Genomic DNA, 14,676 nt, shown 5'->3' with positions numbered 1-14,676 from the left:
GAGAAGAAATATGAAGGAACTATTGACATCCTGATATTTAATAACAAGCGTGAAAAGCTATACCTCTTTGCATCTGTAAAGCCAAATTAATTTCTAATCTTTTGGATTGTAAGAATGTTTAGGTCTGGAGGTGGAATGGGGTGAGAGGCAGCAAAAGCACAGCAAGCGAGGAGGGAGTGAAGCCCATTGAGGGAGAAAGGTGGACTCTCGAGATGAGACAGTACTAAAACCCATTTTTCTTAGCAAGCCTGACATAGGAAATGAGGTGGGCAGAGGTGGTGGGAAGTATGTGTAAAGGTTAGAGCATGTGAAGACAAGTGGATATGCTTTTAAACTGCTTTTTATAAGAATTCACATTCATTTGGAGTGTGATTGTGTTGAAAAGTGTGCATTCCACCAGCTCAGTTACTCTAAATGCAGAGGGAGAAAGTTAACAGTAGTGACTGTTAAATTCTATAAATTAGAATCAATGAAATTTGCAGACAGGCCAGAGAATTCTGCAGAACCTTATTTAACTTGTGACAGGGAGGTTATGAAGAGCACTGGTCAGTGGGTACAAAGCTGTTCATCTTTACCTAGGTCAGTGGCCATTATTTTGTGATGCATTTTGGATTTTGGATTTTTTTGTCTGTAGTTGGAATTTTTTATTCTGCACCGTGAAATTGCTAAAAATCAGACCAGAGTCTGATGGGTACATCTGCTTTGAATTCAGGAATTTCAAAACACGGCCGTGGTGGAGAGTCAGGTGGTGGTCCTGGAGTGCCGAGCCCGTGGAGCGCCCCCTCTGCAGGTGCAGTGGTTCCGGCAAGGGAGTGAAATCCAAGACTCTCCAGATTTTAGAATTCTACAGAAAAGTAAGGAGAGATGCCCATTTCCCTAAATCTGACCACTTTATTACTTCACTTTCTGTAGCTTCAGAAAAACTGAGAGGGTAGAATCATTCTGGTGAACTGAACTATATTTTCCTTTTTTTTTTTTTTGAGACAGAGTCTCCCTATGTCACCCTGGGTAGAGTGCTGTGGCATCATAGCTCATAGCAACCTGAAGCTCTTGGGCTCAAGTGATCCTCTTGCCTCGGTTTTTCAATTTTTAGTAGAGACAGGGTCTTACTATTGCTCAGGCTGACCTCGAACTCCTGAGCTCAAGTAGTCTACCCGCCTCAGCCTCCTGTGAGTGCTGGGATCACAGGCCTGAGCCACCTTGCCCAGCCTTGACCTATATTTTTAAAAAGTGGAAAGACAAGATGTTTCAGTGTGTAAGATCCGGTAAATTAAAGCAGTGGCACCTTTGAAACACTGATGAAAGTTATATTTCCTTTCTTCAAAAAATACATGTATACATTAGGACTCAAAGTTGGGTAAATAATTTTAGGAGGTTCACAAACCTACCATAGATCATCTATGAACTACAGTTTAAAAAACTTCCTAGTGTAAGGTGTTAACTGGCACTCAAGTTTCTGTGTTTATAGAAACGAGATTTGACCTTCTGTCACTTTATCTCTTTGGTACTTTTGAGTTTGGCTAATGTTTCTGCAGATGCGTCCTAGACAGTGTTATAGAAACGGATTGATAAGTTTATTATTTAATGGAGCTCCATTCTAATACTCTGTTCTGATTTTTTTTTCCCCATGTGGCATACAGAGCCTAGATCTACAGCTGAACCCGGTAAGAATCTTTTTTTGGGTGGAGGGAGGTAAACCGATCTTTAGGGTTTCAATAGTTCTTTGTTTCTGCTTTAAAGCCATAAGCAGACCTATGTTTTTGCAGTTGCCTGGAAATGTGAAATCCCCTTAAAGACAATGTCGTCTTTATCGCTGGTCAGCACACTGCATTTTACATCAACTTCTTTATTAGTAAAACATTAACTTCCACCCAGACAAGAGGGTCAAGTTCAGTGACTTCAGGCTTTGTAAAATACAGTCATTTATACTCAGAAAGCAAACGGAAGTAACGATGAGAAAACATCCTCCCAAAATCCTTTTTCCTCTGTAGAAAAGAACAATCTGCCGCAGACTCCTGCTGACCCAAACCCCCTCACAAACTGGGCTTCCCAGCAGCGGACCAGAGCATCCTGAGGACATAAGCAAAACTGACCCCCAGGCATTTCTCATTTCTGTGCCCTAAGCCATAAACTTTTACTGTTCTACAAGCAGAGGAAAGTCATCTTGCCCTGGGCTCTCTCTCCTGCCAAGTCATTTGACCTCATCAGGGCCCAGCTGACCCCGCCTCAGACTTCTTGTATATTTATGACTCCTCACAGACCGAAAGGGTGTTGGTAAAGGAAACAAAATTTTTATCTAGGTATTTCATAGTGTGTCCTCCCTGCGAATATTTTCTTTTGTATTTTCCCCATCAGCGAAGTCTCACTTATTTCTTAGCAAAGGGTAGGAACACATAGCACTCGTCTGCACTAGTGTCCAGAACTTGCCAGATGTGCTGCAGGAGCCATGACTTGCTCTGACCCTTCCCTTCTTTCACTTAACAGTTTGCCATTTTGCTTCTAGAACATAGTTTTGGTCATAAATCATTTAATAAAATTAGTCCTAAGTGGCTTCATGGAATCACCTGACCTCTAGAACTTACTTTTAATGTGGCAAAACTATGAAGAAAAGCAGAGATGTGGAAGGCCTTCCTCTGAAACCCCAGGTCCTTGACATGTGTAAATATGCCTCTTTTCTATGTTCACTTGAGTTTTCTTATTTTTATTTTCACCTTTAGTTAGATCTGAAAGTATTTAAGAAAATAGACTCCTGCATTCCAACCACAATAAAAGCATTTGCTGAAAACAGTTTTTTCTTGGTAGAGAAATATTTCAAACTAATCTTATGTAAGGAAAAAACATACGTAGTCAGGAGCTCTTAAAAAATTAACACAACAGATTTTCCCTGGTCTCTAATAACTTTGCCATGATTACATTTACCATGACACTGTGAGAGCTGTTCCTTTCTCAGAATGCTCTGCTTCAGAAAACCTGCCGTTGGGGCAGCCCTTGTGGCTCAGTGAGTAGGGCGCGGTCCCATATACTAAGGGTGGTGGGTTCAAACTTGGCCCCGGCCAAAATGCAACAACAACAACAAAAGAAACAGAAAACCTGCTGTTGGCGTGTAGTGTTAAACAAAATCTGTGATCATGTGTTATTTTTTGTTGTTGTTTTTGAAACGAAGTCTTAATATGTTGCCCTGGGTAGAGTGCTGTGGCATCACAGCTCACAGCAACCTCAAACTCTTGGGCTTAAGCAATTCTCTTGCCTTAGCCTCCCAAGTAGGTGGGACTACAGGCACCCACCACAACACATTTGTTGCATTTGTCATTGTTTAGCTGGCCCAGCTGGATTCAAACCCACCAACCCTGGTGTATGTGGCCAGCACCCTCCCCACTGAGCCACAGGTGGTGCCTGAGATTGTGTTTTTTAAACCTGAAACGCGTGAGTGACCACTCAAGTGACTGCTTATGTGTGTTGCTGCGAGTAAGAACCTCAGAACAAGCAAATGTTAGCGTTTATTTGTATTTAAACAAGTTTCAGCATGCCTGACAAAGAGAGGTATGATTCTACTAGTTGACAAGGGTTTCCCTTACATTAAAGTTAAACTCGTAAGAGAAAAACCAAAAAACAAATATGATTGTTTACTTTCCTTAAATGACTCAATTGACTATTATATCTAATGGACCACTGACTTTGTCAATTATACATAGGGTGCAAAAAATATACACATTTTAAGAAAGAAAAAATAGGGCAGCGCCTGTGGCTCAAGGAGTAGGGCTCCGGTCCCATATGCTGGAGGTGGCAGGTTCAAACCCAGCCCCGGCTAAAAACCAAAAAAAAAAGAAAAATAGCATGAAGATTATAATTATATATACTGATAACAAAAGATGAACACAAGTCACATTGAGCACCTCTTTTAATTGCAGAAGTCAAACATTACTTGAGTATTACAAATTTAATACAGTTTTTTCCTTAAAATGTGTATACATGTTTTTGGTACCTCTGTAGACCATGTGTGTGGGAATTGTCTTCTCTGATTGTCGGAAGCCATATAAGGTACAGCTTGGCCTTACTTCCTTTTTAAGTAAAAAAACAGTTTTACCTTTTCCCGGTAACTTTACCTGGCAACTAGCCAACCAATCACCTTATGCCCCATCTTACTTACTCTAGCCAATCCCCAGTTAACGACTCCTCTGAACCTCCCAACAAGACCCACCCACCTTCCCCGTAATGCTTATAAGGCACAAGTTTTTTCAATAAAGTTCGAGACTTGATCAGAAAACTGTCTTGTCTCCCTTTCTCGCACCCCTTGTTTGTTTTTCTCCTTTAGGTGGTTCCTGCGGCCCCCGGTTGCTGTCCCGCGGGTCGGGACATCCTGGCGCCCAACGAGGGGTGATCGGGACCCCCTGGAGGAGAACGCTTGCCTACGGAAGCCCCTGCCGGGCACCCTTCGGAGCTGCAGCGAGGACCCGCGTGCACTCCCCATTCAGATCGCCTCAGTTCACCCGCCGTGAGACGGATCAGAAGAGAAGGTAGGCAAACGATAACTTACAAGATTTCAAACATTTCACCCCTTTGTCTTGGCTGTTATTATTGGCTCTCCCGGATCTAATTCACTTACCAAGCTCACAGGGCCAAAGCGGGGAAGGACGAGAGGTACCCGTTTCGGCAGTGAGAACTCCAAAACACTTGGACTAGTTTTTCTGCCTAACACTCTCTAACAAACTCTGAGCTTGCTACGTCTTACACGGTCGTCCACCTCAAGGGCACTCCCAGGGACGCTGCCTCCCAAAGGCTAAGCCTGAGGGCGGTAGGCAGCTGTCCTGCCTGAGAGGGTCCGAGCAGGCGGATTATACCTGCCGACCTATGACACGCGAGCAGAGATCATAAGGCACAGGGAGAGTGGTCACAGAGAAACTTAAGTTCCGAGTCGACTGGAGACTTGCGTGAACCGAGATCCTGAGAGAGCCATCCAGCCAACATAATGGGGAATTCGCTTAGTACACATGAAATGTTCCTTGACGGACTCAAAGGATCACTCAGAGTGCGAGGAGTAAGGGTTAAAAGAAAGGACCTTAAAGAATTTTTTAATTTTATTCATGAAACCTGCCCCTGGTTCCCTTTAGAGGGAACAATCAGCCAAAAACGCTGGGAACGAGTAGGAGATGCCTTGCAGGACTTTTACCACGCCTTTGGTCCTGACAAAGTCCCAGTTACAGCCTTTTCCTACTGGAATTTAATTCACGACATGTTAAAAGTTCATTCACTAGATCCTGACATTCGAGATGTCATCAAAGTAGGAGAAGTCCTTAAAGAGGCTTCTCGCCCTCCTTCCACCTGCCCCTCTGTCACGGTAGAAATTCCTGACAACCCCCCAGTTTCCCCTAAACTCCCGAACAGCCCCGACAACGCTCTTAAAACTCCAAAAATTATATGGGGCACCTTGTGACTGCAAGGGAGGAACAACTACAATAATACCCACCTCACATACTAGCCAAGTTGATTGCAGCGGCAAAACCGCCTATTTAACTTTCACATCACAGATAGGAGGAAGACATAATCAAACCTGGCAGTGTGTTAATGCACCCAAAATAATACTCCCAGTTCAAAACGAACCAGGACTTTGTCCAACGGAGTGCGAAATAACCAATCAAATGCATTCTATGTGCTACAATAGTGTCCAACAGTGCACCCACACAAACGGCAACACATATCTAACAGCCATTTTACAAAGAACTTATTCTGGCTCCTTTGGAGGTGAGCTTGATTCTACTCATAACCTGGGACACTCCAAATATGCCCAAGCCTCCTGCTTAGGCACTATTGGCAAAAATGTTTGCTGGCCACTAAAACCACCAATTCACACATCTGATGGCGGTGGGCCATCAGATAGGGTAAGAGAAGATGCGGTCCAAAAACAAATTGAAAAAATAATTAAAGAAAAATATACTCCCCTACAATACCACCCTTAGCTTTACCTAAATCTCGAGACATAGATCTCGACGTCCAAACCTCTGATATTTTAGAAGCCACTTTCAAAGCTTTAAATAATTCCAACCCAACCCTCGCGGAAAACTGCTGGCTATGTCTAACTCTTGGCACACCTATGCCCCTAGCCCTACTAACAAACACCTCCACTTCACATCTAAACAACTCACATCTAAACTGTAGCGACAGTCTACCTTTTAGAGTCCAACCTATAGAATTTACACAAACCCCTTGTATATACAAACCTCCCCAGAACAATAATTATGATGTAGACTTAGGAAGCATCACCTTCACAAACTACTGCTCCATTTCTAACATCACCTCACACCGGTGCCCCCCTCCCGGACATGTTTTTGTATGCGGAGGAAATTTGGCCTACACGGCCCTACCAGGTAACTGGACAGGCTATTGCGTAACCACCCAACTACTCCTTGATATCTCTATTATACTAGGAGATCAACCTGTTCCTCTCCCCAGTCTTGATTATATAGCTGGACATCCACGCTCTAAAAGAGCTATTCAACTTATCCCACTAATAGCAGGACTAGGCATCACTACAGCAGTAGCCACGGGAGTTACCGGAACAGGAATATTTATACATTCCTACCACAAACTGTCTCATCAACTAATAGAGGATGTCTCAGCTCTTTCTGAAACAATTCACGATCTTCAAGATCAAATAGACTCCCTAGCAGAAGTAGTCCTACAAAACCGTAGAGGCTTAGATCTCCTCACGGCAGAGCAGGGAGGTATCTGTTTGGCTTTACAGGAAAAATGCTGCTTCTACGCCAACAAGTCAGGCATTGTTCGAGACAAGATAAAAAACCTGCAAGACCAGCTCGAAGAAAGAAGAAAGGAACTTCGTGATAACCCCCTTTGGTCAGGACTCAATGGACTTCTTCCTTATCTCCTCCCACTCCTAGGCCCCCTATTAGGTTTTCTATTAGTACTTTCCTTTGGCCCCTGGCTATTCAAAAAGGTCACCACTTTCATTAAACAACAAATAGACTCTGCCCTAGCAAAACCAATTCAAATTCACTACCATCGCCTGGCTCTGTCTGACCAAGAAACCGACTTTTATGGCTTCCCCTCATAATGAGGGCAGTGTATAGATCAGAGGTACACTTACCCATTCCTAATAAAAGGAAAAAAGGGTATGGGCACCGAGTTGAGTGCACAGCAAGGCATTGCAAGAGAAGGTCCCACAATCCTTCGACCTCCCGATCCCAAGGAGAAGTCAAATGAAGGATCAGACCCCCTCTGATTTTTCTCTGAGAGCAAACCTGGCTTGCATAGAGGTTGGTATCAAAAATTTCGCTTACCTCTCCTCTCCAAAAGATACCGCAAATAACAAATGTGGATCTGGGAAATCCACGAGAGGAGCCAGGTCACTACTCCCTCTCTCGGTTAATGCCCACCTCCTTAAAACAAAAAGGGAGGAGATGTCGGAAGCCATATAAGGTACAGCTTGGCCTTACTTCCTTTTTAAGTAAAAAAACAGTTTTACCTTTTCCCGGTAACTTTACCTGGCAACTAGCCAACCAATCACCTTATGCCCCATCTTACTTACTCTAGCCAATCCCCAGTTAACGACTCCTCTGAACCTCCCAACAAGACCCACCCACCTTCCCCGTAATGCTTATAAGGCACAAGTTTTTTCAATAAAGTTGGAGACTTGATCAGAACACTGTCTTGTCTCCCTTTCTCGCGCCCCTTGTTTGTTTTTCTCCTTTAGGTGGTTCCTGCGGCCCCCCGTTGCTGTCCCGCGGGTCGGGACATCTGATCACTGATTTTTAGCCATTGTTAAGTGGAAAGGAGAAAACCAAGACATACCCACAATTCATCTGAGGCAAGAGATAAATTTTTTTTTTTTTTTTTTTTTTTTTTTTAATTTTTTTATTAAATCATAAGTGTATACAATGATATGATTATGGGGCATCATACACTCACTTCATAAACCATTTGACACATTTTTATCCCAGTGGTTAACATAGCCTTTCCGGCGTTATCTCAGTTACTGTGCCAAAACATTTATATTCTACATTTACCAAGTTTCGCAAATACCCCTGTAATATGCACCACAGGTGTGATCCCACCGATTCCCCTCCCTCTACCCACCCCCCCCTTTCCCACTTCCCCCTATTGTTAAGTTGTAGCTGGGTTATAGCTTTCATGTGAGAGTCCCAAATTAGTTTCATAGTAGGGCTGTGTACATTGGATATTTTTTCTTCCATTCTTGGGATACTTTACTAAGAAGAATATGTTCCAGCTCCATCCATGTAAACATGAAAGAGGTAAAGTCTCCATCTTTCTTTAAGGCTGCATAGTATTCCATGGTATACATATACCACAATTTATTAATCCATTCGTGGATCGATGGGCACTTCGGCTTTTTCCATGACTTAGCAATTATGAATTGGGCTGCAATAAACATTCTGGTACAAATATCTTTGTTATGTTGTGATTTTTGGTCTTCTGGGTATATGCCCAGCAGAGGAATTACAGGATTGAATGGCAGATCTATTTTTAGATCTCTGAGTGTTCTCCATATATCCCTCCAAAAGGAATGTATTAATTTGCATTCCCACCAGCAGTGCAGAAGTGTTCCCTTTTCTCCGCATCCACGCCAACATCTCTGGTCTTGAGATTTTGTGATATAGGCTAGTCTCATTGGAGTTAGATGATATCTCAAAGTAGTTTTGATTTGCATTTCTCTGATGATTAAAGATGATGAGCATTTTTTCATATGTCTGAAGGCCGTGCGCCTGTCTTCTTCAGAGAAGTTTCTCTTCAAATCCCTTGCCCAGCCTGCGATGGGATCCCTTGTTTTTTTCTTGCTGATGCGTTTGAGTTCTCTGTGGATTCTGGTTATTAAACCTTTGTCAGAGTTATACCCTGCAAATATCTTCTCCCATTCTGAGGGCTGTCTGCTTGCTCTGCTTACTGTGTTCTTAGCTGTGCAGAAGCTTTTTAGTTTGATCAAGTCTCAGTAGTGTATTTTTGAAGCTGCTTCAATTGCCCGGGGAGTTCTCCTCATGAAATACTCACCCAGACCAATTTCTTCAAGGGTTTTCCCTGCATTCTCCTCTAGTATTTTTATAGTTTCATGTCTTAAGTTTAAATCTTTAATCCAATGAGAGTCTATCTTGGTTAATGGTGAAAGGTGTGGGTCTAATTTCAGTCTTCTGCAGGTTGCCAGCCAGTTCACCCAGCACCATTTGTTAAATAGGGAATCTTTTCCCCACTGAATGTTTTTAATTGGCTTGTCAAAAATCAAATAGCGGTAAGTAGCTGGATTCATCTCTTGGTTCTCTATTCTATTCCAGATATCTACTTCTCTGTTTTTGTGCCAATACCATGCTGTTTTGATCACTATCGATTTGTAGTAAAGTCTGAGGTCTGGTAGTGTGATTCCTCCTGTTTTGTTTTTATTTCTGAGTAATGTCTTGGCTATTCGAGGTTTTTTCTGATTCCATATAAAACGAAGTAATGTTTTTTCAAGATCTTTAAAATATGACAGTGGAGCTTTAATAGGGAGTGCGTTGAAAGTATATATTGCTTTGGGTAGTATGGACATTTTGATAATGTTGATTCTTCCTAGCCATGAGCATGGTATGTTTTTCCATTTGTTAACATTTTCAGCTATTTCTTTTCTTAGAGTTTCATAGTTCTCTTTATAGAGATCTTTCACGTCTTTTGTTAGGTAAATTCCCAAATATTTCATCTTCTTTGGCACTACTGTGAATGGGATAGAGTCCTTAACTGCTTTTTCAATTTGACTGTTGTTGGTGTATATAAAGGCTACTGATTTATGAATGTTGATTTTGTAACCTGAGACGCTGCTGTATTCCTTGATCACTTCTAGGAGTTTTGTAGTAGAGTCCCTAGTGTTTTCCAGATACACAATCATATCATCTGCGAAGAGCGAGAGTTTGATCTCTTCTGACCCTATATGGATACCCTTGATCGCCTTTTCTTCCCTAATTGCGGTGGCTAAAACTTCCATTACAATGTTGAAAAGCAATGGAGACAATGGGCAGCCTTGTCTGGTTCCTGATCTGAGTGGAAATGATTCCAATTTAACTCCATTCAATATGATATTGGCTGTGGGTTTGCTGTAGATAGCCTCTATCAGTTTAAGAAAAGTCCCTTCTAGACCAATTTTCTTGAGTGTTCTGATCATGAAGGGATGCTGGATATTATCAAAAGCTTTTTCTGCATCAATTGAGAGAATCATATGGTCTTTGTTTTTTAATTTGTTTATGTGCTGAATTACATTTATAGATTTACGTATATTGAACCAGCCTTGACACCCTGGGATAAAACCAACTTGGTCATGATGTATAATTTGTTTGATGTGTTGCTGGATTCTGTTTGTTAGGATCTTGTTGAATATTTTTGCATCTATATTCATTAGTGATATTGGTCTATAATTTTCTTTTCTTGTTGGGTCTTTTCCTGGTTTGGGGATCAGGGTGATATTTGCTTCATAGAACGTGTTGGGTAGTCTTCCTTCTTTTTCTACATTTTGGAACAGGTTGAGTAATATAGGTACTAATTCCTCTTTAAAGGTTTGGTAGAATTCTGACGTGAAACCATCTGGTCCCGGGCTTTTCTTTTTAGGGAGGTTTTGTATAGTTGATGCTATTTCTGAACTTGATATGGGTCTGTTCAACATTTCCACTTGATTCTGGTTAAGTCTTGGAAGGTGGCGTGCTTCCAAGTATCGGTCTATTTCCTTCAGATTTTCATATTTCTGAGAATAAAGTTTCTTGTAATATTCATTAAGGATTTTTTGGATTTCTGATGAGTCTGTGGTTATTTTGTCTTTGTTGTTTCTGATTGATGATATTAGAGATTTTACTCTTTTTTTCCTGATTAGGTTGGCCAGAGGTTTATCTATTTTATTGACCTTTTCAAAAAACCAGCTTTTTGATTTATTGATCTGTTGTATTATTCTTTTGTTTTCAATTTCATTTAATTCTGCTCTAATTTTGGTTATTTCTTTTCTTCTACTGGGTTTGGGGTTGGAATGTTCTTCCTTTTCCAGTTGCGTGAGATGTCCCATTAAGTTGTTAACTTCCTCTCTTTCCGTTCTCTTGAGGAAGGCTTGCAGTGCTATAAATTTCCCTCTTAGAACTGCCTTTGCAGTGTCCCAGAGGTTCTGATAGCTTGTGTCTTCATTGTCATTTTGTTCCAAAAAATTGGTGATTTCTTTCTTAATCTCATCTCTGACCCAGCTATCATTCAGCATAAGGTTATTTAACTTCCATGTTTTTGTATGGGTATGCAGATTCCTGTTGTTACTCAATTCAAGTTTTATTCCATGATGGTCCGAGAAGATGCACGGAATAATTTCTATTCCTTTAAATTTACTGAGGTTAGACTTGTGACCTAAAATGTGATCAATTTTGGAGTAAGTTCCGTGGGCTGATGAGAAGTATGTGTATTCAGTTTTGTTGGGATGAAATGTTCTGTAGATGTCTGCTAAATCTAAATATTGGATGGTTAGGTTTAAATCTAAGATTTCTTTGCTCAGCTTCTTTCTGGAGGATCGATCCAACACTGCCAAGGGAGTGTTGAAATCTCCAACAATTATGGAGCTGGAGGAAATCAAGTTACTCATGTCTGTTAGAGTTTCTCTTATAAATTGAGGTGCATTCTGGTTGGGTGCATAGATATTAATAATTGAGATCTCGTCATATTGAGTATTACCCTTAACAAATATGAAGTGACCATTCTTGTCCTTCCTTACTTTTGATGGTTTAAAGCCTACTGTATCTGCAAATAAAATTGCAACACCTGCTTTTTTCTGATTACCATTTGCCTGAAATATGGATGACCATCCTTTCACCCTGAGTCTGTATTTGTCTTTTAAGTTGAGATGTGACTCTTGTATGCAACAAATATCTGGCTTAAGTTTTTGTATCCAGTCAGCTAACCTATGCCTCTTTAGAGGACAGTTTAAGCCATTCACATTGATGGAGAGTAAGGATAAGTCTGGTGGAATTTTGGGTATCGAGTTTTTCAAAGGTCCAGTGGACATTTTTAATCCTTTCGCCAGTGTGGAAGTTGGAGTTTGATCCGAAGTTTCTGAGTGAGTTTACTTTTGTGGTATAGGATTGGGTTGGTCATTGTGGAGGATAGGTCTGAGAACATCCTGAAGAGCTGGTTTACTTATGGCAAATTTTTTCAACATATGAATGTCATTGAAGTATTTAATTTCTCCATCATAGATGAAACTCAGTTTAGCTGGATACAAGATCCTGGGTTGAAAGTTTTTTTGCTTTAGGAGATTAAAAGTTGATGACCAGCCTCTTCTTGCTTGAAAAGTTTCAGCAGAGAGATCTGCAGTTATTCTAATATTCTTACCTTTGTACGTTATAGTTTTCTTTCGCCGGGCTGCTTTGAGAATCTTCTCTTTCATGTTAACTTTAGTGAAGCTAATTATGATATGTCTGGGAGATGGCTTTTTGGGGTTGAATCGTGCTGGGGTTCTGAAGCTGTCTGCTATCTGAATTTCAGATTCTCTAGGCATGTCTCGAAAATTTTCTTTCATAATTTCATGTAGAAGGGCCTCTGTGCCCTTGGCTGCCACGTCATCAGCCTCCGAAATTCCTATAACCCTTATGTTATGTTTTTTCAAATTATCTGAGAGCTCTCTGAGTGAGTGATCCGTTTTTGCTCTCCATTTCTCTTCCTCTTTGAGAGATTGGGAGCGTTCGAAGACTTTATCTTCAATGTCAGAAATCCTTTCTTCTGCTTGCTCCATTCTGTTACTGAGGGATTCTACTGTATTTTTCATATCTTTGAGGGCTGTAAGTTCTTGTTTCAGTGTGTCTAAGTCTTTGGTGGTTTTGTCTTTAAATTCGTTAAATTCTTGAGACAGTTTTTGAATTTCTCCACGAATTCCTAATTCCATTTTATTAATCTTGTCTGCAAACCAAATTCTGAATTCGACTTCTGACATCTCAGCCAGTTGTTTATGAATGGGATCTTCAATCACATCTGCCGTATCTTTTCTTGGGGGGGTTGATCTATTCTGGTTATTCATGTTACCAGAGTTTTTCCGCTGATTCCGCCCCATGGTTTACTCCCTTTGGTTTTTCCCCTGGGGTTTTATCGAGGGCCCGTACAGTGTTGTGGCCTGAGAAACTGGGGCCCTGTCTGGTGTGGTGGAGCAAAGTGGTTCTGTCTTGTTTTCAGCTGGTTTCTATTCTATCCTATTGCAACTTCTACTCTGGCTTGAAGTCTCAGCTGTGTGGAAAAATCAGCAATTAAGTCACCCCGCCTGCCCACCTCTGGCCCCAGTTGGAAAAGGAGAATCAAACCTTCCTACAATCGCACACCCAGGGCACCACCTGAAAAGTCCTCAGTCTATTAGCCCAGTTCAAAAGGTCCGAATCAACTGTCTCAATCGGCACTTGTCTCAGGTGGAAGGGTTCAAGAGGTCTCTGGGAACTGGATCACAGGGGCCTGGTGACTCCTCTGAGACAGCTCACTCCAGTGCAGCGTGGAGTCAGGAGGAGCCACCCCGCAAACAGAGCAGTCTGGGAAGGTTGACGTCTCCTTCCCCACTTTGCCCCTCCGTCGGACCCAGTCACTGGTATCTCTGCAGATGGCTAACCCAGTTGCCTGCAGTGAACAGACACTCCAGGGGTTTGCACCTGCCTGAATCGCGAGGAAGTCTGCCAGGCCCCCGCAGACTGCCGCTATCTAGCAGGAGGAGATGGGGCCTGACATCTTTGAGTGTTTGATGCAGGTGATGGGAAGGAGGTGTTCACTCAGGCTTAGCCCCGTCCCTGATGGATGCTGCTAACAGAACAGAACAGAACAGACAACTTTGTGAGGTTCTGTCTCTGTTCCTGTCGTCGCCTACAGGAGACGGGCTGTTTTGAGTTCAAACGTCTTTGCTGCTGGAGAATTGCGTCTGAACACCTCTCTGGGTCGGCCCCGCCCTGGAGGCTTCTGGGTTTGTGAGTCGTGACACAGGTGGCCTCCTCTGGTTGCCCAGGGAGACAGGGGGTGTGGCCTCAGAATATCCAGAAGCGAGCGTTCTGCCGTTAAAGAAAAACGGCTGTTGATCTACCTCCAGGGAACTGCTGCTCTGGTGTGGGCACTCAGGCGACCCTTTTCTCCTCTGTCCCGCGCCCCAGAGTCAGCACTGAGCGGCCGCAGTTTGTGCTGGGTCCACACCCCTTAAGAGATCCCCCAAGAATCAGAACTCTTGGGGGATGGGCGCCCAGACCCGGATTGGGAGTGGGGCGGGGGGAAGCTAGAGTTTCATTCAGTTTCACGCAATACTACGGTCCGGGGAGGGCTCCTGCACTGCACCGCAGGGAAGTGCCGCCAAGGCTTGATTTCCCCTCAGCGGAGTGCCCTCTCCTCGCTCACGTATCCCAGAGTCAGCGCTGACCTGACGCAGCTCCGGCACTGTGCACTCCCCTCGAGAAATCACCCAAGAAGCCGAACTCCGGAGGGATAGGCCCTCAGACCCCGAGTGAGAGTAGGGGCTCTCAGCTCTCAGCGGGGAGGCCAGAGTCTTATTCAGTCTTGTGCCCGGGGAGGGCTCCTGCACTGCACTGCAGGGAAGTGCCGCCAAGGCTTGATTTCCCCTCAGCGGAGTGCCCTCTCCTCGCTCACGTATCCCAGAGTCAGCGCTGACCTGACGCAGCTCAGGCACTGTGCACTCCCCTCGAGAAATCA

The 14,676-nt window shown here is 42.9% G+C and overlaps 1 protein-coding gene across 1 annotated transcript in view; it reads left to right on the top strand.

The window, feature by feature from the left end:
• LOC128585503 (palladin-like) overlaps positions 1-14,676 on the top strand; it is a 96,298-nt gene that overhangs the window by 72,609 nt on the left and 9,013 nt on the right. The window contains exons 8-9 of the mRNA XM_053590591.1: positions 713-854; positions 1,641-1,664. Coding sequence (XP_053446566.1) covers positions 713-854; positions 1,641-1,664 — 166 coding nt within the window. The remainder of the gene's footprint in view (positions 1-712; positions 855-1,640; positions 1,665-14,676) is intronic.

The sequence above is a fragment of the Nycticebus coucang genome, chromosome 5 (genome assembly GCF_027406575.1).
Source record: "Nycticebus coucang isolate mNycCou1 chromosome 5, mNycCou1.pri, whole genome shotgun sequence".
Classification (NCBI taxonomy): domain Eukaryota; kingdom Metazoa; phylum Chordata; class Mammalia; order Primates; family Lorisidae; genus Nycticebus; species Nycticebus coucang.
Note: the sequence above shows the minus strand (reverse complement) of the source record. Positions and strands in the feature narration are given on the sequence as shown.